Source organism: Lithobates pipiens, unplaced genomic scaffold, assembly GCF_037356315.1.
Source record: "Lithobates pipiens isolate NorthernLeopardFrog02 unplaced genomic scaffold, aLitPip1_a1.2 Scaffold_19, whole genome shotgun sequence".
Taxonomy (NCBI): Eukaryota; Metazoa; Chordata; class Amphibia; order Anura; family Ranidae; genus Lithobates; species Lithobates pipiens.
The window spans coordinates 547024208-547049960 of NW_027507764.1; the positions used below are offsets into that span (position 1 = coordinate 547024208).

The 25753-nt window shown below is 46.2% G+C and overlaps 1 protein-coding gene across 3 annotated transcripts in view; it reads right to left on the reverse strand.

Annotated features, from left to right (window-relative positions):
* Positions 1 to 25753, reverse strand: part of SAMD12 (sterile alpha motif domain containing 12) — a 927470-nt gene that overhangs the window by 822314 nt on the left and 79403 nt on the right. For all 3 annotated transcript variants that reach the window (XM_077493250.1, XM_077493249.1, XM_077493251.1), the window contains exon 2: positions 5732 to 5904. In XM_077493250.1, coding sequence (XP_077349376.1) covers positions 5732 to 5904 — 173 coding nt within the window. The remainder of the gene's footprint in view (positions 1 to 5731; positions 5905 to 25753) is intronic.

Here is a 25753-nt window from a genome sequence, read left to right on the forward strand (position 1 = left end):
TCTGAAAGGGAAACTCCTCGCTAAATTTCTGAAAAAAAATTGGCGTGGGTTCCCCCTCCGAGAGCATACCAGGCCCTTAGGTCTGGTATGGATTCCAAGGGGAACCCCCTATGCCGAAAAAACGGCGTGGGGGTCCCCCCCAGATCCACACCAGACCCTTATCCGAGCACGCTACCCGGCCGGCCAGGAAGGGGGGTGGGGACGAGCGGGCGCCCCCCCCTCCTGAGCCGTACCAGGCCGCGTGCCCTCAACATGGGGGGGTGCCTTGGGGGAGGGGGGGCGCGGGGCCCCCCCACCCCAAAGCACCTTGTCCCCATGTCGATGAGGACAAGGGCCTCTTCCCGACAACCCTGGCCGTTGGTTGTCGGGGTCTGCGGGCGGGGGCTTATCGGAATCCGGGAGCCCCCTTTAATAAGGGGGCCCCCGGATACCGGCCCCCCACCCTATGTGAATGAGTATGGGGTACAATGTACCCCTACCCATTCACCTGTGAAAAAAAGTACAAAAAAAAAAACACAACACAGGGTTAAAATATTTTATTGCACAGCTCCGGGGGTCTTCCGTCTTCGGGGGTCTTCTCGCCGGACTCCTCCGCTATCTTCTTGTAGCTCTTTTGCTAGCGGAGGAGTCCGGCTTTCTTCCTCCCCGCCGGCCTCTTCTTCCGACTTCGGGGGTCTTGTCCCCCTCTTCGGTTCTTCTGCCGGGCCACCGCGCCTTCTTGTAGCTCTTTTACAGGCGGTGGCCCGGTCTTCTGTCGCCGCTGCCGCCGCCTTCCGTTCTTCTTCTTCTTCTTCTTCTTCTTGTTCTTCTTCTTCTTCTTCTTCTCCTCCAGGAGATGTTGACTCGACGAGCTCTCCGGCCGCAATGCCAGAGCCGCGCTGTGCTGCCACTTATATAGTGACAATGGGCGGTGTCACATGGGTTGATGTCACATGGGTTGATGTCACATGGCGACAGTCCATGTGACATCAACCCATGTGACATCAACCCATGTGACACCGCCCCATTGTCCCTATATAAGTAGCAGCGCAGCGCGTCCCTGGCATTCCGGCCAGGGAGATCGTCGAGGCAACATCTCCTGGAGAAGAAGGAGAGGAAGAAGAAGAAGAAGAAGAAGAAGAACGGGCGGCGGCGGCGGCGGCGGCGGCAGCAGAAGACCGGGCCGCTGCCTCTAAAAGAGCTATAAGAAGGCGCGGTGGCCCGGCAGAAGAACCGAAGAGGGGGACAAGACCCCCGAAGTCGGGAGAAGAGGCCAGCGGCGAGGAAGAAAGCTGGACTCCTCCGCTAGCAAAAGAGCTACAAGAAGATAGCAGAGGAGTCCGGCGAGAAGACCCCCGAAGACGGAAGACCCCCGAAGACGGAAGACCCCCGGAGCTGTGCAATAAAATATTTTAACCCTGTGTTGTGTTTTTTTTTTGTACTTTTTTTCACAGGTGAATGGGTAGGGGTACATTGTACCCCATACTCATTCACATAGGGTGGGGGGCCGGTATCCGGGCCCCCTTATTAAAGGGGGCTCCCGGATTCCGATAAGCCCCCCGCCCGCAGACCCCGACAACCAACGGCCAGGGTTGTCGGGAAGAGGCCCTTGTCCTCATCAACATGGGGACAAGGTGCTTTGGGGTGGGGGGGCCGCACGCCAAGGCACCCCCCCATGTTGAGGGCACGCGGCCTGGTACGGCTCAGGAGGGGGGGGGCCGCCCGCTCGTCCCCACCCCCTTTCCTGGCCGGCCGGGTAGCGTGCTCGGATAAGGGTCTGGTGTGGATCTGGGGGGGACCCCCACGCCGTTTTTTCGGCGTAGGGGGTTCCCCTTGGAATCCATACCAGACCTAAGGGCCTGGTATGCTCTCGGAGGGGGAACCCACGTAAAAAAAAAATTCCGATTACATAAGGGGCGTGTTTTTATGAGAAGTGGGAGGGGCCAAAATGGTGGGCGGGGTCATGATGGGCGGGGTCTGGCGCCCCCCCATCCAAAAACTTCACCAGCCGCCACTGCTAACCAATTGTATTGGGCATGCGCTATTATCAATGAGAAAACCGCAGTTACCCTAGCATCAGTTGCAGTTTACATATGCGGGTATTTATTATCGTTATTTGCTTCAATGTGAGCCTGTTTGTACATTCAATTAATGACTTTTCCAGCGCACCAACTAATGTATGAACCAGTGCAGTGCAATGTATGTCAGAAATGTACTGAGTGGCAATCGGTTGTAAACCCTATACATGAAATATTAACAAAGCATATCCCTCGAACGTGTGTACTTGTCTTGAATAGGAGCACTAAGTGTCATTTCTGTCTGCTGCTTCGCTCCTCTGCTATCAGCATGAATCACTTCTGACAGGTTTTCCTGACACCAAGAGAAAAATGGTGACAGGGGAGCGATCTCCAGCTGATGGACAGCCTCAACTCTGTTCCTGTGTGCTGTGTGTCCCTTCCACCCAATCAGCTCTCAGAGCCCTCCTCACTGAGCTCTTCAGAGGGTAACTTCAGCTTTCCGCCCTGTTTTTTCTGAAATCTCAGACAAACTTTATAATTCTGTACTTTGAATGGATGTAGAGAAGACTGCAGATGGACAGATACAATTTATGTAGTAGAGTTTCATTTCTGTGTATCACCTGAGTCCAGACACTTCACTGGGTATTTAAGAACAGTTCATGTTGGGCTTTAATTCCACTTTAAAGCGGACCTTCAGTCATTTTTTCATCTTTCCATCTATTAAATCTTCTGCACTTGTTATTTTATTTTTATATAGTAAAACATTTTTTTTTGGCAGTAAATACCTTGATCAGCCCATTTCCTCTTTCTTGTCTGGTAAAAAGCCTAGGCTTATGACATCATGTACAGCTCTCTCTCTCATTCTGATGAGAATTTGCAAGGAAGGGAGGGGTAATGAGTCATAAGACGGCCAATGAGAGCCAAAGAACTGGTGTGCCTCTGTGTAAATCCAGGAAGTGAACAGGCAGCAGCTTCAGCTGCCCACAGTTAAAATGGCTTCAGCCAGACTGAGTGGAGGGAGATTTCTGCAGCATATTTGGCAAGTACAGAATCACAGTATATATAAAATAATATGCAAAGTAGTTGGAGGGAAGCTTCAGAATGGCGAAGATGTTTGTTATTACAAATCATGTGAGCAGACTGCAGTTCCTCTTAAAGGCTGAATTCACACCTATGCATTTTTAGTGCTTTTTGCAGATTTGCACTACAGTCCATTTAGCATGGTTTCCTATGGAACACGTTCTATAGTGCAAATCTGCAAAATGCAAAAAGCACTAAAAATGCATAGGTGTGAATCCAGCCTAAGGAGGCCCAGTGCTACTTGTTGTGTGCCCCCCCCCCCCCAAATCCCACCAGTCATTATTGAAAAAAGTGATCTGTAACAATATACAAAACAATATACAAATACCATACTGGTGACCCCAAAATAGGGATAAAACATTTTCGCGGAAGGGAGTTTACCAAGACACGTGGCCACTCATTAAAATTATAAGAAAAGAGGTTTAACCTTAAACTACGTAGAGGGTTCTTTACTGTAAGAGCGGCAAGGATGTGGAATTACCTTCCACAGGTGGCGGTCTCAACGAGGGGCATCGATAGTTTCAAGAAACTATTAGATAAGCACCTGAACGACCCCAACATACAGGGATATACAATGTAATACTGACATATAATCACACACATAGGTTGGACTTGATGGACTTGTGTCTTTTTTTTTCGCCCTCACCTACTATGTAACTATACAACAAAATTGTGATGGTGATCTCTAGCAGTCCCTTGTAGCATGTTCCCCACTCTTTATATTTCTAAATGTAGCTGTCTCCACTCTTTATCTAATGTAGCATGTCCCCACTCTTTATGTAATGTAGCATGGCTCCACTCTTTATCTAATGCAGCATGTCTCCACGCTTTATCTAATGCAGCATGTCTCCACGCTTTATCTAATGTAGCATGTCTCCACGCTTTATCTAATGTAGCATGTCTCCACTCTTTATCTATGTAATGTAGCATGGCTCCACTCTTTATCTAATGTAGCATGTCTCCACTCTTTATCTAATGTAGCATGGCTCCACTCTTTATCTAATGTAGCATGTCTCCACTCTGTATCTAATGTAGCATGTCTCCACTCTTTATCTAATGTAGCATGTTTCCACTCTTTATCTAATGTAGCATGTCTCCACTCTTTATCTAATGTAGCATGTCCCCACTCTTTATCTAATGTAGCATGTCCCCACTCTTTATCTATGTAATGTAGCATGTCCCCACTCTTTATCTATGTAATGTAGCATGTCTCCACGCTTTATCTAATGCAGCATGTCTCCACGCTTTATCTAATGTAGCATGTCTCCACGCTTTATCTAATGTAGCATGTCTCCACTCTTTATCTATCTAATGTAGCATATCTCCACTCTTTATCTATCTAATGTAGCATGTCTCCACTCTGTATCTAATGTAGCATGTCTCCACTCTTTATCTAATGTAGCATGTCTCCACTCTTTATCTAATGTAGCATGTCTCCACTCTTTATCTAATGTAGCATGTCTCCACTCTTTATCTAATGTAGCATGTCTCCACTCTTTATCTAATGTAGCATGTCTCCACTCTTTATCTAATGTAGCATGTCCCCACTCTTTATCTAATGTAGCATGTCCCCACTCTTTATCTATGTAATGTAGCATGTCTCCACGCTTTATCTAATGCAGCATGTCTCCACGCTTTATCTAATGTAGCATGTCTCCACGCTTTATCTAATGTAGCATGTCTCCACTCTTTATCTATCTAATGTAGCATATCTCCACTCTTTATCTATCTAATGTAGCATGTCTCCACTCTTTATCTATCTAATGTAGCATATCTCCACTCTTTATCTATCTAATGTAGCATGTCTCCACTCTGTATCTAATGTAGCATGTCTCCACTCTGTATCTAATGTAGCATGTCTCCACTCTTTATCTAATGTAGCATGTCTCCACTCTTTATCTAATGTAGCATGTCTCCACTCTTTATCTAATGTAGCATGTCTCCACTCTTTATCTAATGTAGCATGTCTCCACTCTTTATCTAATGTAGCATGTCTCCACATTCCAACCCCCAGTGCCAGGACAAGATCACCCAGCTCCCAGGGCATAGAAGCCAAACAGCGCCCCTGAGTGCAAACTTAGAGGATGTTACCCCCAGCAGTCACCCGCTGTACCAGAATGAGCTCCCTGGCGCCCCTATCCACAGAGTAAAGCGCTGTGCCCAGGACAGCCTCCCCTCCTGCTCACCCCTAATCCCGGCCCTGCCAACCACACCTATAGCATGTCACCAGTGTCACGCCATCTCCTGTATTATGTCTATAGTCCCTGACAGTTTTCTGTAGCATTATACATACTGAATAATGTATGTGGTATCACCGAGGGGCCCTCTATGGTTTTATGTGCACCAACACAAATCTATGGCCACCTAGACAATCCCACCACAAACGAAAAGCCACGCAACGGCGAGAAAAAGAATTCAGCAAACTAACTTCTGCAGGCACCACTGAATAAATAGCGATTAGACATTCATTCTGCATTCTCATTGCTGATTCTCTACAGCATTCCATTTTTCTTCCCTAATTATTTTCACCTCAGGACTCCTCTCTCTGCTTTGCATTGTAATCATGGGAGCCTGTCGTGTTTACAGAACAAATACTCTTCTCTAATTAAATGATTTGTTCTAACATCACTCTCGGGCTCCGGCTTTCTTATTACCTTGGGTGCGTCTGGCTCCGTCTGCACTTTCTTGGGTGTCCCCTTGGGCTCGGGAACTTTTGAAGTGTCCTTAGCGGAGGGTGAGTCGGTGTGTTCCCCCTGGAGGTTCACGTTGATGTTGTCCGCGCTGGCAGTGTGGTCGATATTATTGGAGTTCCGATTGCAATGAATAGCTGGAAGAAATGAAAGAAAACTGCTTAAGAAAAGCGACACCTGTGCAATTTTACAAAAAAGGAAAACTTTCTACTTCGCTGAAAGAGCAACTCAAACAAAATCCAACATTTGTTCTTTGATTGGATAATCTAGTGCGATATGGATTTTTATTGCTGACTTGCAGAAAACTATTTAACTACTTCAATACCGGGCACTTGTACACCTTCCTGCCCAGCCTAATTTTCAGCTTTCGCACTTTGAATGACAATTGCGCGGTCATGCTACACTGGACCCAAATGACATTTTTTTATAATTTTATTCCCACAAATAGAGCTTTCTTTTGGTGGTATTTGATCACCTCTGGGTTTCTTTATTTTCTGCTAAACAGATAAAAAAAAAGATCAAATTTTTTTTGTTTGTTATAAAACTTTGTAAATAAGTAAGTTTTCTCCTTCACGGATGGGCACTGATGGGGCTGCACTGACGGGCACTGATAAGGCGGCAATGATGGGCACTAATGAGGTGCCACTCATGAGGTGGCACTGATGGGCATTAATACGCGGCACTGATAGGCGGCAATGATAGGTGGCACTATGCGGCACTGATAGGCACTGATAGGTGGTATGGATGGGCACTGATAGGCGGTATGGATGGGCACTGATAGGTGGCACTGATGTACACTAATGGATGGTACTGATGTGCATCACTGATTGGCAGGCATTGTTTGGCACTGATTTGCATTCATTGTGGGCACTGATTGGCATCCCTGGTGGCCATGGGTGGCATACCTGGTGGAGACTAGTGGTGGCATCCCTGGTGGTCCTGATGGCATCCCTGGTGGTCCAGTGTGGGCATCCTCAGTGGGGCTGCGCTGATAATCAATCAGCACAGACTCCCCTGTCAGGAGAGCAGCTGGTCGGCTCCTCTCTACTCACATATGACAGACGCGTGCGAGGAAAAGCCCATCAACGGCTTTTCCTGTTTACACGATGATCAGCCATGATTGGACACGGCTGATCACGTGGTAAAGAGTCTCCGTCAGGCATTTTTTTACCTAGATCACAGTTGCGGCGTGTCAGACTGACACACCACAACAACGATCCCCACAATGCGCGCAGCGGCTTGTTATCCTGGTGATGTCATATGATGTCCAGTCAGGATATCGCAACCACTTTGCCGCCATCATTCCGCTATATGGCAAGCGGCAAGTGGTTAACAAGTGAATTACTAATGGGTCAGTCCAACCAAAACTGATATGCTGGAGAGTTCAATCACTTGATGTTCATTCCCAATGGGACTGATGCACTAAAACACCCGTAAACACCATGAGAACATCGGACGAATGATCAGGTTTTTTTTTTTATTTTGCATGCTAGTCTCATATCAAAAATTAAGAGTTCGCTCAACTTATGAAAATTTCGGAAACTGAAAAATTTGGAAATTCGGAACTAAACGAATTGCACATGTCTACTAAGGTCCCTAACTCACATCCATAAATACAGTACACATACTCGGGCCAATTTAGACAGGAGCCAATTAACCTACCAGCATGTCTTTGGAGGATGGGAGGAAACCGGAGTACCTGGAGAAAGCCCACATAGGCACGGGGAGAACATACCAACTCCAGGCAGGTAGTGTCATGGTTGGGATTCGAACCGACAACCCTAGTGCTGGCAGGCACTAACCACTTAGCCACTGTGCTGCCCACAGGTAATAATTTCATTCTTTTTACCTGGTGTTTCCATATTTTTGTACAACCTCTGTATTTTTAGACACAAGCATGGAGTGATTTCAGGCACAGCATTATGTATTTGTAATATTGGTGTGTTATTTTCATGCATGTATAATCATTACATTTAAAGCATTGATTTATTGCACAGGTTTAATATTCTGACAGATCAGTAGCGCAGTACTTTATTAATTCATTACACTTTTGGAATTGTGGGAACGTAATTTAGCGCCTGCTGCCACCGCGCCATTATTCATTTTGTTATTGTTTATCAATATTCATTTGTGAGTTCGATCTTGGTTTGGGAGTGCAGGAGTTCTTTATACTAATTGATAAAGCCAGACGCATGATACCAATGATCCAAATGGATGGCATTCCGACCACCACTGTAAAGGTTGCGTTCTTCCTACTATTATCAATGGGGCATTTTTACTACTGAACCCCAATGCTGCTCGGGACCTGAAAATTATTTTAGGGGTTGCTCTGGAGGAAAAGGATGGGAAAAAGCTGCTATAGGACAATAGAGGATCTAATCAGGACAGACTTTAGAGAGCAACTGGACTCTAAAATGATTTATCTATTTTAGCGATCGGAATTCCGGCCAAAAAAAGACAGATGAGAGCTTTTCATCAGAAAATGCAACCGTGTGTATGCTCCATCGGAATTTAACTGTCCAAATTTCGCCAGCCAAAAATTGATAGCATGTTCTCAATTTTCCCGATGGAAAAACTGAAATTCCGATCGTGTTTATGCAATTCCGACACGCCAAAAATCACGCATGCTCAGATTCAACTACGAGACAGAAGCTATTGGCTACTGGCTATTGAACTTCCTTTTTCTAGTCCCGATGTAGGTGTTGTACGTCACTGCCTTATAAACGATCGGAATTTGATGTGACCGTGTGTAGGCAAGACAGCTTGAGCCGAATTCTGTCGGAATTCCGTCAGGAAAACCATCAGAGCTTTTTCCGACGAGAATTCTGATCGTGTGTACATCAGAGTTTATTCCAATGGGAAAACCGGTTGTGTGTACAGGGCATAAGTTCCACTGCTAAAGAAAGTTGTGATACTAGGCAGACTGCCTGTTTTTTTTTTCTTCTTCCTTTCCTTTGTTGGCTGTGACTTCAGCAGAGTAGAGAGAATTCTCTGCATAGAAAGAATCGGGAAATACTTTTGTCAAGATCGTAACGGACACACGATTGGATTTTCCGACAATAAAATCCGATCGGACCTTTTCAGTCGGAATTTCCGATCGTGTGTACAGGGCATAAGTGTGAGGAGGAAGGGCAAGCAGTAAAAATTAAAGTGAAACATTCTAAGCAGCTTATACACCTTGTGATCTTTCTCAACAAAGCTTGAAGTGCTTTATTCCTCCCTTGAGGAGCAAAATGGCAGCAGGCTGTAAAAAAAAAAAAAAAAAAAAAACAACAGTTTGGGAATATTTTAATGAAGTTCCTCTACCTATGGGTAAAATAGGTATGCATGCAAAATACAAGCAATGCAAAAAAAGAGACGCAAGGCCTGGTGGTCCAAATGAAACAACATCATGAGAAGGACGTGCTGTGATGAGAGGATCGTGTTTGAAGTTTTTTTTTTTTTTTTTTTATGTGGACCCAGCTGATATATTCAGTTTAAGTTCTTTTGTTTGTTTTAATCAAACATACTTTGTTTATGCACTTCAGTTACTAAACTGATGTTTAAGCAAATACATCAATATGTAATATACCGTATATACTCGAGCATAGGTCGACTCGAATATAAGCCGAGGCCCCTAATTTACCACAAAAAAACTGGGAAAACGTATTGACTCGTGTATAAGCCGAGGGTGAGACATACAGCAGCTACTGTTACAGCTTAAAAGAGTGGAAAAGAGGGTCAACAATGCCCATCTGCAGCTGTATACCTCCCTGTGTCCATCACTGTGTCCATCACTGTGTCCATCCCTGTGTCCATCACTGTGTCCATCACTGTGTCCATCCCTGTGTCCATCCCTGTGTCCATCCCTGTGTCCCGTCCATCCTTGTGTCCATCCCTGTGTCCATCCCTGTGTCCATCCCTGTGTCCATCACTGTGTTCATCCCTGTGACCATCCCTGTGTCCATCACTGTGTCCATCACTGTGTCCATCACTGTGACCATCCCTGTGACCATCACTGTGTCCATCACTGTGTCCATCACTGTGTCCATCCCTGTGTCCATCCCTGTGACCATCACTGTGTCCATCACTGTGTCCATCACTGTGTCCATCACTGTGTCCATCACTGTGTCCATCCCTGTGACCATCACTGTGACCATCCCTGTGACCATCACTGTGACCATCCCTGTGACCATCCCTGTGACCATCCCTGTGTCCATTGCAGCCTACCTGTGTCCTGTGCATGCCTCCGTGTGCCAATCTGCAGCCTCTTTGTCTTTCTGCAGCCACTGTGTCCTTCTGCAACCTCTGTGTGCCATTTTGCACCGATCTGCATGTATAAAAAACATACGGCGGCCATGCCATTCAAAAGCCGCACCTCTCCTCCTCGTCTGTGACAGACGGCGGCCATTCCACTGTTCAAAAGCCGCGCCTCCATCTGTGATAGGCGGAACACTCAATTTCCCAGCAGTCAGTGTTCCGCCTATCACAGGCATCCTCTCATCCTCGTCCGTAGTATGAGGATGAGCGGATGTCCGTGATAGGCGGACCACTGACTGCTGGGAAATTGAGTGTTCCGCCTATCACAGACAGGGAGGCGCGGCTTTTGAATAGTGGAATGGCCGCCGTCTGTCTGCACGACACGCTGATCGGGTAGGCAGACGGCGGTGACTCGAGTATAAGCCGAGGGGGGCACTTTCAGCCTAAAAAAAGGGGCTGAAAATCTCGGCTTATACTCGAGTATATACGGTAATCTTATTGTTTTAAATAAAAGAATTTGACTTTTTTACAACCTCTCCTGAACGATTAAACTTGACAGATAGTAACCCATGTTTAAAACGTCAGTTTTGGCACATTTAGCAGCGTTTTGCTACATTTGCATTTAGAAGTTTTTCTAAATTTTTTTATTTTGAATGGCCAAAAACTAAAAACACCTATAAAAACGAAACGTGGCTAAACGCGACTTACCGTGTTTAGTCGCGTATTTGTCATCTGAAACGTGGAAATCTTTGGCGTCTGAACACCTTTTTTTGCTTTCAAAGAAACACGACTGCCTAAAAACGACTGTAAATGAGACTGTGTACATGGTCACATAGGATAACACTGAATGAGTTCAGGGGCAGTTGAAAAAAGCATCCAACTGCCTCTGAACATCCGTTTAGCAGCGTCCCGTGTACATGAGGCCTTAGGCTTCATGCACACGAGACGCAGATGCAAACGCTGCTGGACACATGTTGAAACCGGCGTTTAGAAACGCGCGTTTTGCCGCGATTTTTACCGCGATTTAGCGGCATTTTACCGCGTTTTACCGCGTTTGCGTCTAGAAGCGTTTAGTTAAGCTAACATCATAGACCCTCCCCAGCTCAAAAATTAACTATTTCAGCAATTTTGTGAGACCAGAGTGAGTAGCAGCAGCTGTGAGAGCTGCAGTGTACTTGTATTTAGCGTGTCACTTGCCACGGCACCTGCCACAAGTTGTGGATTGTCCACTTGCCACGTGACTTGCCACATCACCTGCCACGTCACTTGCCATGTCATCTGCCACAAGTTGTGGATTGTCCAACTGCCACGTCACCTGCCACAAGTTGTGGATTGTCCACTTGCCACGTGACTTGCCACATCACCTGCCACATCACTTGCCACGTCACCTGCCACAAGTTTTGGATTGTCCACTTGCCACGTCACTTGCCATGTCACTTGCCACAAGTTGGGGATTGTCCACATCACCTGCCACGTCACTTGCCACATCACCTGCCACAAGTTGTGGATTGTCCACTTGCCACGTCACTTGCCACATCACCTGCCACGTCACTTGCCACAAGATGTGGATTGTCCACTTTCCATGTCACCTGCCATGCCACCTGCCACAAGTTGTGGATTGTCCACTTGCCACGTCACCAGCCACATCACCTGCCACAAGTTGTGGATTTCCACTTGCCACGTGACTTGCCACATCATCTGCCACATCACTTGCCACATCACCTGTCACAAGTTGTGGATTGTCCACTTTCCACATCACTTGCCACCTGCCATGTCACTTGCCACAAGCTGTGGATTGTCCACTTGCCACGTCACCTGTCACGTCACTTGCCACGTCACCTGCCACAAGTTTTGGATTGTCCACTTGCCACGTCACTTGCCACGTCAGCTGTCACGTCACTTGCCACAAGATGTGAATTGTCCACTTGTCACATCACCTGCCACATCACTTGCCACATCACCTGCCATGTCACCTGCCACAAGTTGTGGATTGTCCACTTGCCACATCACTTGCCACATCACCTGCCACGTCACTTGCCACGAGATGTGGATTGTCCACTTGCCACGTCACTTGCCACGTCACCTGCCACGTCACTTGCCACGTCACCTGCCACAAGTTTTGGATTGTCCACTTGCCACGTCACTTGCCACATCAGCTGCCACGTCACTTGCCACAAGATGTGGATTGTCCACTTGTCACATCACCTGCCACATCACTTGCCACATCACCTGCCACGTCACCTGCCACAAGTTGTGGATTGTCCACTTGCCACGTCCCTTGCCACGTCCCCTGCCACGTCACCTGCCACAAGTGGATTGTCCACTTGCCACATCACTTGCCACATCACCTGCCACAAGTTGTGGATTGTCCACTTGCCACGTCCCCTGCCACGTCACCTGCCACAAGTGGATTGTCCACTTGCCATATCACCTGCCACAAGTTGTGGATTGTCCACTTGCCACGTCACCTGACACAAGTTGTGGATTGTCCACTCGCCACGTCACTTGCCACATCCCCTGCCACAAGTGGATTGTCCACTTGCCACGTCACTTGCCACGTCCCCTGCCACAAGTGGATTGTCCACTTGCCACGTCACTTGCCACGTCACCTGCCACAAGTTATGGATTGTCCACTTGCCACATCACATGCCAGTCACCTGCCACAAGTTGTTGATTTTCCACTTGCCACGTCACCTGCCAGGTCACTTGCCACGTCACCTGCCACAAGTTGTGGATTGTCCACTTTCCACGTCACTTGCCACTTCACCTGCCACGTCACTTGCCACAAGTTGTGGATTGTCCACTTGCCACATCACTTGCCACCTGCCATGTCACTTGCCACAAGTTGTGGATTGTCCACTTGCCACGTCACTTGCCACCTGCCATGTCACTTGCCACAAGTTGTGGATTGTCCACTTGCAATTGCAATTGTTTAAAATATTTTTCTAATGGTTTTTCATCATTTGCAATCATTTTTGAGATTTTTAATGTAAAAAAAAAGGTCACCTTTAAAAACGCATATAAACGCAAACGCGGCTAAACGCGGGTGCCGCGTTTTGCCGCGTTTTGCGTCTGGAACGCAGACATTTTTGTTTCTGAACGCATTTTTTTGCTTCTGGAAAAACGAGATTAAACGCAACTGCATATAAACGGAAAAAAACGAGACTGTGTGCATGGACACATAGGATAACATTGAATGAGTTCAGGTGCAGTTGAAAAAACTGTCCAACTGCATCTGAACACGCGTTTAACTGCGTCTCGTGTGCATGAGGCCTTAATGCCCCATGTACACGGGACGCTGCTAAACGTATGTTTAGAGGTAGTTGATCCCGACCCCTTACCACATGATCAGCTGTCAGCCAATGACAGCTGATCATGTGATGTCAACAGAGCCGGTAATCGGCTATTTTTTCTCCTGGTGCTGACAGCATGAGGAGAAAAAAAAAAAAAGCCGATCACCAGCGGCTGTGAGAGGGACATCGGTCCCGATCACGGCAAGCTGCCGTCGGATCCTCAGAGCCCACCTGTGCCCCCTGCCAGTGCCACCTAGCAGTAGGCCACAGTGCTGCCTACCAGTGCCCACCAGCGCCACCCATCAGTGCCCACAGTGGCACCTATCAGTGCCCACAATCAGTGCCCATCAGTGCCACCCATCAGTGCCATATGATCAGTGGCCATCAGTACCACCTTATCTGTGTCCATCAGTGCCCACCAGTGCATATCAATGAAGGAGAAAAATTACCCGTTTGCAAAATTTTATAACAAACTATGAAACATGATTTTTTTTTTCTTCAAAGTTTTCCATATTTTTTTGTTTGTTTAGCAAAAAATAAAACTCCCAGCTGTGATTATATACCACCGAAAGAAAGCTCTATTTGTGGGGGAAAAATTATAAAAATTTCATTTTGGTACAGGGATGTATGACCGCGCAATTGTCATTCAAATTGCGTCAGCGCTGAAAGCTGAAAATTGGTCTGGGCAGGAGGGGGGTTTAAGTGCCCAGTAAGCAAGTGGTTAAATCAAGCTTTTTTTTACTAGCGATTTAAATCAAATCCACCCTGGCGCTGACTGGAGGGTTCTGTTCCCCTGTCAGAACACAATAGAACAGCGGTGGAGATCACTGGTATTTTTTTTTTTCTTTTTGTTGAACCCACTGAAAAAAAAATCTGACGGCTCAGGAGGAGCCGCTGTACTAACTATCCAACGTGTTGGTACAACGGCTCCTCCTGAACTGTCAGATTATTTTTTCAGTGGGTTAAAAAAAAAAAAAATACTAATGTGTAGGAGATTTTACCCATTGGGACCTCTCTGCTTCTTTTCCAGCCTCCTCTATTAAACAATTTTCAAAACAAAGGGTTTTTTTTTGTTTTTTTATTTTTTATCACAATCAAAGTTTATTGAAAGTTTACAGAAGTTTTAAGCTCAAGCTTTAAATTAGGACAATCAGCTTTCTTTTTTTTTTCATTTAATTATTTTTTTTTTGTATGTGTGCACATGCTTTCAAATTTCCAAATCGGCATACTTTGTAAGTGTTGATCACACCAGTCTTTGAGTTAAATACTTTGGAGGGTAAGGGACCTCTTTTTTTTTTAATGGCAAAGTACCAGAAGATTAATAAACAGCGCAGCATGGAAGCATTTAATTAACAACGTTCAAACAGAAATTATTTTTAGAAAGAACATGCGCCATTCTCTTTGTCAGTACGGAATCGTTAACTACAGTATCCATGATGATTGTCATAAACAGAGGAGAGGCACTGTCTGCATGACAATGTGCCTCATACATATGTATCACCCGGTTCCCCACCATCTGTAAATGTATTCTGTGCGGCTCGCAGACCGGACACACAAAGCGGAAAGACTAGTAACTGGATCAATTGTTGCAGAAGAATTCCGGTGCGCACTATTTGCATTTACACCGGACGCATAACATAACCTCAGGGACGCTTCTGAGACCTGACATGGTTTTCTGTGAAAAACACGGACTGTTTATGTGATCCCCCATCTATGGGGTGAAATGCGGCATTCACAAATTAAATCGAATGTACTGCTTTCCCCAACTTGAGTTAAACGGGACCCTGCAGGAAAAAAAATGAAAAAGGTCAGTTTAACCACTTAAGCCCCGGACCATTTGGCTGGCCAAAGACCAGAGCACTTTTTGCGATTCGGCACTGCGCCGCTTTAACCGACAATTGCGCGGTCGTGCGACGTGGCTCCCAAACAAAATTGATGTCCTTTTTTTCCCCCACAAATAGAGCTTTCTTTTGGTGGTATTTGATCACTTCTGCGGTTTTTATTTTTTGCGCTATAAACAAGAAAAGAGCGACAATTTTGAAAAAAAAAACGCATTCTTTTTAACTTTTTGCTATAATAAATATCCCCCAAAAATATATATATATAAAACATTTGTTATCCTCAGTTTAGGTCAATATGTATTCTTCTACATATTTTTGGTAAAAAAATAAAATAAAAATCAATAAGGCTCCATGCACATTGAAGCTCAAAAAAGCTATTTCTGGACTCCAGATTGCTGGCAGAAAACGCTGGTTGAAAAACCTGCTTTTAACAGCGTTTTATACTAGCGTTAATGAGCGTTTATGAGCGTTTTACAGCGTTAGCGTTAATGGGCGTTTTTTATAAAAATACACAGAGGACACTCCAAAAATCCCACAATGCATTGAAAAATAGAATGCCGAACACTAATGAACGAGCGTTTATCAGCGTTTATCAGCGTTTGTCGTTTTTTGGCGCTGAAAAACGGCACTTTGAACACGAATTTCTGGCGTTCAGAAAAAAGCCCATAAACTCCACTGCTCATTAAAGCTGAAAAACGTCCATGTGTGCATGGACACATAGGCTAACAGAGTGGAGTTTATGGGCTTTTACAAAAAACGCCCAAACGCCAATAAACTGCAGTTTATCAGCTTCAGTGTGCATGGAGCCTTAGCGTATATTGATACGGTTTGCACAAAAGTTATGGCATCTACAAAATAGGGAATAGTTTTATGGCATTTTTATTATTTATTTGTTTTACTAGTAATGGTGATGATCAGCGATTTTTATCGTGACTGTGACATTATAGCGGACACGTCAGACAATTTTGACACATTTTTGGGACCATTGCCATTAATACAGCGATCAGTGCAATTAAATTGCATTAATTATTGTAAAAATGTCACTGGCAGTGAAGGGGGTAACACTAGGGGGCAGTGAAGGGGTTAATATGTATCCTAGTTTGTGCTCTAACTGAAGGGGGAGGGGAATGTGCAGGGAAACTAACAGATCGCTGTTCATACTCACATCGGCTCAGGAAGCGAGCGGGGGGCTAGTGGTCGTTTATGCTCCCGATGTAGCATAGCGGCGATTTGCGCAGCGGTACCATGCAGTACAACTGCGGCGGCTGGTCAGCATGCGGTTAATACAGTGGGGAAAATAATTATTTGATCCCCTGCAAATTTTGTACGTTTGCCCACTTACAAAGTAATGAAGGGTCTATACATTGGGGGTTATTTAAGAAAGGAAAATCCATTCACTACATTCCACTAAAAGTGCAAAGTGCACTTGAAATTGCACTGAAAGTGCACTTGGAAGTGCAGTTGCTGTAGATTTGAGGGGGACATACAAGGAAAATTAAAAACAGCATTTTAGCTTGCACATGATTGGATGATAAAATCAGCAGAGCTTCCCCTCATTTCAGATCTACCCCTCATATTTACAGTGACTGCACTTCCAAGTGCAGTTTCAGTGCAATTTCAAGTGCACTTTGCACTTGTAGTTTGCACTTGTAGTGCAAACTGGATTTGCCTTTCGTAAATAACCCACATTTTGCCTCATCATCAGTGCCACCTATCAGTGCTGCCTATCAGTGCCACCTACAAGTGCCTATCAGTACTCATCAGTGCCACCTATCAGTGTTGCCTATCAGTGCCACCTTTGTGCCCTTCAGTGCTGCCCATCAGTGCAGCCTCATCAGTGCCTCTTGTTAAGTGCCAGCTCATCAGTGCCCATCAGTGCCACCTCATCAGGCAACATCAATGAAGGAGAAAAATTACCTGATGGCTAAATTTTATAACAAACTATAAAAATGTTTTTGTTTTTTTTTCAAAATTTTCGGTCTTTTTTTTATTTTGTTTAGCAGCAATTAAATACCACCAAAATAAAACTCTATTTGTGTGAAAAAAAATTCATATGGGTCCAATGCAGCATGACCGTGCAATTGTCATTCAAAGTGTGACAGCACTAAAAGCTGAAAATTGGCCTGGGCAGGAAGGGGGTACCTGTGTTCAGTAAGCAAGAGGTTAAGCACTGCATAGGCAGGCTGCTCCAGCGGCACCATTTGAGATTGATGCTTGAATTGGAGCCTGTGCACTGCACTGTTTACTCTAAAGCCCCGTACACACGAGAGGACTTTTCAACATCCAAAGTCTGACGGAATGATTCCGGCAGACTATTCGATCGTGTGTGGGCTGCAACGGACTTTTGATTCGCAAAAGTCTGACAGACTTTAGAAATGGAACATGCTTCAAATTTTTCCGCAAGAACTCTGCCGGACCCAGTTCCTACCGAGAAATTCGCTCGTGTGTATGCTATTCCAACCGACTAAAACCGACGCTAGTGCAGCTATTGGCTACTGGCTATGAACTTCCTTATTCGAGTCGAGTCGTACGTCATCACGTTCAAATCCGTCGGAGTTTGGTGTGATTGTGTGTGGCCAAGTCCGCTCATTCGGAAAGTCTGTCAGAACTCTGGCGGAACTCCGTCAGAACTCCTTCGAAAGTCTGTCGGACATAAGTCTGGTCGTGTGTACGCGGCATAAGGTTCTCGGTTCCTGGGAACAAGGCCAAGGACGAATGGCAACCTTAGGTTTGAACTCTTCCTAATCATTCTATAACCAAAAGACAGCTACAGCGTGGTCATCCAGTTCTGGGAGGGTGTCCATGGATGTCCTCCCAGCACTATGATCTCCCACTCCCTTCATACACAGCTGATCACAGATCAGAGTAAACGGCCAATCACACCTGATCACGTGTAAACAAACTTGCAGGCTATCGTCATTCCTTTCCTCACACGCTGTCACAGCATGAGGAGAGGCGGTAACCAGCAAGTATGACGGGGACATTTACACTGGTAAGTGTCCCGATTATCAGTGAAGACTCTACAGTGCCAATCAGTGCCCATTAGCGCTGCCAATTAGTGCCCATCAGTGTCGCCTATCAGTGCCCGTTGGTTCTACCTATTAGTGCCACCTATCAGTATCCATCATCAGTGCTGCACATCAGTGCAGCTTCATCAGTGCCCATTAGTACCACCTCATCAGTGCCACCTCATCAGTGCCTATCAGTGCAGCCTTTCAATGCCCATTAATACAGCCTCATCAGCACACATCAGTGAAAAATATTTATTTGCAAAATTTGATAACAGAAACTAAGAAACTTTTTTCCCCCAAAATGTTTGGTCTATTTTCTTTTGTTTATCAAAAAATAAAAAACACAGATCCACGAGAGGAGAGCTGCTGATTGCCAATCAGCAGCTCTCCGCTCTGCTCCTCCTCACTCACTGGAGCGCTGAGCTGTGGAGGGGCGGGAAGCGGCCGTCTCAGTCTCTCTGCGGCTCAGAGACAGGCATCAATCCAGGCACCTGGCGGATCCAGGCAATATTGTTGGAAGGACGTGGTGCCTGGACCTATATTGGTGATATCAGCAGAGAGCGGATTTCAGCCCACTCTCTGCTGAAAACTGGTCACAGGAGTGCAAAACGGATTGCACTCCTGTGACCCATAGAAGTCCAGCCAAATTACCTCAGACTGGACTTCTCCTTTAAATACCACCAAACTAAAGCTATATCCGTCTCAAAAAATGACACAATTTTCATATGGGTACAGTGTTGCATGACTGCACAATTGTCATTTAAAGTGTGACAGCGCTGAAAGCTGAAAATTGGCCTGGGCAGGAACGGGGGGGTGAAAGTGCCCTGTATTGAGGTGGTTAAAAGACTGAAATCAATGTTTTAGAACAGGGATTTCCAAAATGTGTCCCTTTTGCTAGCCTTTATCTGGCCCTTGGAGGCACTATTCCTACCACCAATTTGAGGCACTATTCCTCCCACTGACACCAACAAGGGGACACTATTTCTTCCACTGATACCAATCTCTCGCCTTGACTACTGCAATTCCCTCCTCATTGGCTTACCTTTAAATAGACTATCCCCCTTCAGTCCATCATGAATGCTGCTGCCAGACTCAACCACCTTAAAAACCGCACAGTGTCTGCTACCACTCTCTGCCAATTCCTCCATTTGCTGCCACTTGCCCAACAAATTAAATTAAAAATACTAACAAGTTACAAAGTCATCCACAACTCTGCCCACAGCTACATCACTAACCTAGTCTCAAAATACCAATCTGACCGCTCCCTTTATTCCTCCCAAGACCTCCTGCACTCTAGCTCCCTCATCACTTCCTCCCATATCCGCCTCCAGGACTTCTCCCGAGCCTCGACCATCCGCTGGAATACCCTACCCCAATCTGTCAGGCTGTCTCCAAATGTATACACTTTTCGGCGATCCCTGAAAACTTTCCTCTTCAGAGAAGCCTATCCTTCCTCCATCTAACAACTGCACTATTTTCTCCATTAGTTCCCCCACAGCTATTACCCTTTTGAATAACTTGACCCTCCCTCCAAGATTCCAAGATTGTAAGTTCTAACGAGCAGGCCCTCTGATTCCACCCTGTATTGAATTGTATTGTAATTGTACTATCTGCCCTAATGTTGTAAAGCGTCGCGTAAACTGTCAGCGCTATATATATCCTGTATAATAATAATAATGGGATATTATTCCTCTACTAATAGGGGCACTACTGCTTCTCCTACTGACCACCAACCTTGAGGCCATATTTATTTCCACTGGTGCTGGGCCCGAGACATTTTCTGCCCCCACTCCACAATCTGGCCCTCATAAAGTCTCAAGGACAATAAACTGGCCCTTTGTTTGAAAAGTTTGGAGACCCCTGTTTTTAGAATAACATTGACATTTTAAGGGCCTGTGTTGCTGGGCTTTGGGTTTCTGCCAATGACATTAGTTTGAGAACTTCTGGGATCATTTAGAATTTCCCGACAGACGTTTGACCTGCAGTTGTCCGCTATCTGACCTGCATTTCAAAGCGGGTTTTGCATTTCAATTAGGAGGATGCAAAGCCATCAAAACATTTATATGAGATTGAAAAAAGCCATGAGAAGCCTATATGAGATTTTGGTGATTGGGTTTAGCTCTAATCCTACATTATGTGCTTTATTTTAGGCAAATGTGTCCAGGAAGCAACAAGTGAAGGGCATAAAGAAGTTAGAATTGGCTTGAAAATCTTGAAAATGAACATGCAAATGGAATATTCTGCTCTCCAGACCGAGTAGTATCACACCTGCCAGCTGCTTCTTTATTGCACAAAGCTCTACAGTTTTAGCCCCAGAACAACACTTAAAAAATACATTTCTTAAAATGACTAAAGCTACACTATCTCCAACAACTAAGGAGAAGCAACATTAAAGCGGTGTGCCAGCCAAAAATTGTAAAAGTCTGCAGCTGCAAACACTGTAGATGCTGACTTTTAATAAGGACACTTACCTGTCCAGGTAGCCCGCGATGTCGGCCCCCCCCCCCCCCCAAGGTCGATCTGTCCATCGGATCTGGTGCCGGCACTGCCATTCCAACTAAGGGAAACTGTGAGTGGAGCCTTGCGTCTTCACTGCCGGTTTCCGATTCCGACTGGACAAGACCCCCGAAGTCGGAAGAAGAGGCGGCGGCGACAGAAGACTAGGCCACCGCTAGTAAAATAGCTAAAGGAAGAAAGCGGACGCCCAGCAAGAAGAACCGAAGAGGGGGACAAGACCCCCGAAGGCGGAAGAAGACCCCCGGGCGGCGACGAAGAAGAAGGCCGGGCTCCTCCACTAGTAAAAGAGCTAGCAGAAGATAGCGGAGGAGTCCGGCGAGAAGACCCCCCCAAGATGGAAGAAGACCCCCGGAGCTGTGCAATAAATTATTTTAAACCCTTGCGTGTTGTGTTTTATTTACATTTTTTCACAGGTGAATGGGTAGGGGTACATTGTACCCCATACTCATTCACATAGGGTGGGGGGCCGGTATCTGGGGGCCCCCTTATTAAAGGGGCTCCTGTATTCCGATAAGCCCCCCTGCCCGCAGACCCCAACAACAAATGGCCAGGGTTGTAGGGAAGAGGCCCTTGTCCTCATCAACATGGGAACAAGGAGCTCTGGGGTGGGGGGCCCTTCCCCAAAGCAACCCCCCATGTTGAGGGCACGTGGCCTGGTACGGCTCAGGAGGTGGGGGGCCACTCGCTCGTTCCCATCCCCTTTCCTGACCGGCCGGGCTGCGTGCTCGGATAAGGGTCTTATATGGACCTTGGGAGGGACCCCCACACCGTTTTTTCAGCGTAGGGCGACAATTTTTAAGTCAATACTACTTTCTAAGTCCGTCAGACTTTTGGGGGAAAAAAAGTCAGCCGGAGCCCCCACACGGGCGGATTGTTTGATCGTGTGTACGCGGCATTAGTGTCAGAATGTCCGCCACAATATCGCAGTCCCTCTATAAGTCATTGATCGCCTCCATTACTAGTAAAAAAAAAATTGACTAAAAATAAATAAAAATATTCCATAGTTTGTAGACGCTATAGCTTTGTGCAAACCAATCAATATACACTTATTGGGATTTTTTACCAAAAATATTTAGCAGAATACAAATTGACCTAAATGTATCAAGAAATTTGATTTTTTTTATTGTTTTATTGCATATTTTTTATAGCAGAAAGTAAAATATATATATATATTTTTTTTATTATTTTAAATTGTCGGATTTGTTTATAGAGAAACATTGGAATACTAGTCAGTACCAGTGTGCAAAAGTGTATTTGCTTTGTAAGAATAAATCACCTCTAACATTGGGTGTCCTACATGTGGATGTTGCTGCATTATGTAAAACTATTAGAATAGTATTTTACATCTCAGGATGGTTGAGAAGCACTGGTCTATATGGACCAAAAACATGCAACTCTGCCCCAAAGAAGCTCATGTTCTATTTTCAGGCCTTGAGTGACAAGCTTTGAGCAACATGACACTAAATTGTGAACAGGCATTATACAGCTGAAAATGTTTGCCCTATTTATTTTTTTCTTTGCATAGTGTCCAATTCTTTTGTAGGAGGCAGTATAACCCACAGTAAAGAATCTACAGTGCTATGTCCCTCAATGAACATCTGATAAAAAAATTGGGGTTTGGGATCTCCGGGAACACACTGGTGGCAGGGCCCTCATGTAACAAGGGTGCATTAACTGGCATCTACTTATGGTCTTACTTTTTCAATCAAATACAGTAAAACCTTGGATTGAGAGTAACTTGGTCTGAGAGCGTTTTGCAAGACAGGCTAAAGGTTTTCATAAATTTTGACTTGATATATAAGTGGCGTCATGTCACAACTGAGTATAAAAGAGAAGAGAGGCGCCGCTAAGTGTAGCAATATGGTTACATTTAATGAAGGTACAACGTTTAGCAACTCACATGGTTGAAGTATAAGGCATCTGGGGTAAAGCTGCCCACATAGACCATCCTCTGCACCACCATCAATGTCATCCCTTCCAAGCGGTGATCCACAAGCGATTCAAGCCTCGCTTTAAGATCGCTCTACTGCAGGGTAGTCTTCCCGGTCATGATTGTAGACCAACAGCTGTGAGAGCCGGGGGTGGAGGACAGTCTATGTGGACAGTTTTACACCGGATGCCTACTTAGATGTGCCTCTTTTAATCATCAACCATGTGAGTTGCTAAATTTTGTACCTTCAGTAACCATATTGCTACACTTAGAGGCGCCTCTCCTTTTTTATACTCTGTAGTTCCTGATGGATTTTGCTTCTAATCCCCTCGTGGAAGCTGCCATTTGTGGATGGACATTTTATGGTTACAGAACCTATCACATTGCTATAATCTTTTTATATGGACTATAAACAGAAGAACTTCTGAATAAATGGTTGTGGAACGAATCATCTGAGATTCCATTATTCTTTATGGGGAAATTTGCTTTGATATAAGAGTACTTTGAATTACAAGCATGTTTCCGGAATGAATTATACTCGTAATCCAAGGTTTAACTGTATCGTAAAACCTTGGATTGCGAGCATAATTTTTTCCAAAAACATGCTTCTAATCCAAAGCACTTGTATATCAAAGCAATGTCCATCCACAAATGGAAGCCTCCACAAGGGGATTAGAAGCAAAATCCAGCAGGAACTACAGAGCATAAAAGAGAAGAGAGGCGCCTCTGATGCCGCGTGCACACAAGCGGAATGTCCGACGGAATCTTTTCATTGTATGTTCCGATCATGTATATGCCTCATCTGATTTATTTTTTTTGAAAATTCTAACAGACCTAGAAAGAGAACATGTTTTAAATATTTCAGACGGGACCAATTCCTATCGGGAAAACCGCTCGTCTGTATGCTGTTCCGACGGACCAAAAACGACGCATGCTCTGAAGCAAGTACGAGGCAGAAGCTATTGGCTACTGGCTATTGAACTTCCTTTTTCTAGTCCTGTCGTACGTGTTGTACGTCACCGCGTTCTTGATGATCGGACTTTGGTGTGATCGTGTGTACGCAAGACAGTTTTCGGCGGAACTCCGTCGGAAAAATCTTCAGAGTTTATTCCGACAGGAAAACCGGCCGTGTGCACAAGGCATAAGTGTAGCAATATGTTGCTAAATGTTGTACCGTCATTAAATGTAACCATATTGCTACACTAATGCCGCATACACATGACCAGACTTTCTGGCAGACTAGGTCCGACTGGATCAGTCCGTTGGACAATCCAATCGTGTGTGGGCTAGTCCGATCGTTTTTCGGGGGAAAAAAATAAAAAATCAGACGGACCTAGAAATAAAACATGTTTCAAATCTTTCTGATGGACTTGAGTCCGGTCTAAAAATCCGTTCTTCTGTATGCTGGTCCGACGGACCAAATACGACGCAAGGACAGCTATTGGCTACTGGCTATTGAACTTCCTTGTTTAGTCTTGTCTTACGTCATCACATTTAAACTGAACGGACTTTCGAACGGACTTAGTCCGTTCGTGTGTGGCCAATCCGTTTGTTCGGAAAGTTTGTTGGACCTCCGCTGAAAGTACGTCAAGAAGACCGTCGGACCTAGTCTGCCGGAAAGTCCGGTCGCGTGTACGCGGCATTAGAGGCGCCTCTCTTCTCTTTTATACTCAGTTGTGACATTACGCTACTTGTATATCAAGACATTGCTTGTATATCAAGTCAAAATGTATTAAAACATTTTGCTTGTCTTGCAAATGCTCTCAAACCAAGTTAGGCCGCGTACACACGGGCGGACTGTTCGCCCAACCTTGTCCGCTGAACAGTGTTTGGGCGGACAGTCCGCTCGTGTGTGGGCTTTCAGCGGACAGTTTCAGCGGACAGTTGGACGGACAAAGTCTTTCGGAAATTCCGAAAAACTGTCCGCTGAAACTGTGTTTGAGCGAACAGTCCGCCCGTGTGTGGGCTTGTCCGCTGTACTTTCGAAATGAGCGGACTGTTCCCGCTCGGAAAGTCCGCCCATTTCGAGCGCGTGTACAGGTAGGCGGGGCCCGCGAAGGAGACGTCGCGGGCTCCGCCGCCTGGAATGGGCTTAAAGGGGAACCCCAACGCCGAAAAAAATCGGCGTGGGGGTTCCCCCCAAGTCCACACCAGACCCTTGTCCGAGCACGCTACCCGGCCGGCCAGGAAAGGGGGGCGAGCGAGCGCGCCCCCCCTCCTGAGCCGTACCAGGCCGCGTGCCCTCAACATGGGGGGTGCCTTGGGGAAGGGGGGGCCGCGCGGCCCCCCCACCCCAAAGCACCTTGTCCCCATGTTGATGAGGACAAGGGCCTCTTCCCGACAACCCTGGCCGTTGGTTGTCGGGGTCTGCGGGCGGGGGGCTTATCGGAATCCGGGAGCCCCCTTTAAGAAGGGGGCCCCCGGATACCGGCCCCCCACCCTATGTGAATGAGTATGGGGTACAATGTACCCCTACCCATTCACCTGTGAACTAAAGTACAATAAAAAACACAACACAGAGAAAAAATATTTTATTGCACAGCTCCGGGGGTCTTCTCGCCGGACTCCTCCGCTATGTGTGTGTAGCTCTTTTGCTAGCGGAGGAGTCCGGCTTTCTTCCTCCCCGCCGCCGGCCTCTTCTCCCGACTTCGGGGGTCTTGTCCCCCTCTTCGGTTCTTCTGCCGGGCCACCGCGCCTGGTCCGGTGGCCCGGTCTTCTGTCGCCGTCTTCCGTTCTTCTGTCGCCGCCTTCGGTTCTTCTGCCGGGCCACCGCGCCTTCTTGTAGCTCTTTTACAGGCGGTGGCCCGGTCTTCTGTCGCCGCTGTCGTCGCCGCCGCCGCCGCCTTCCGTTCTTGTTCTTCTTCTTCTTCTCCTGGAGATGTTGACTCGACGATCTCTCCGGCCGGAATGCCAGAGCCGCGCTGTGCGGTCACTTATATAGTGACAATGGGGCGGTGTCACATGGTATATGTCACATGGGTTGGTCACATGGTGACCCCGCCCCCTTACGATGTCATAGTCCCCATGTGACATCAACCCATGTGACCAACCCATGTGACATATACCATGTGACACCGCCCCATTGTCACTATATAAGTGGCAGCGGAGCGTGTCCCTGGCATTCCGGCCGGAGAGATCGTCGAGTCAACATCTCC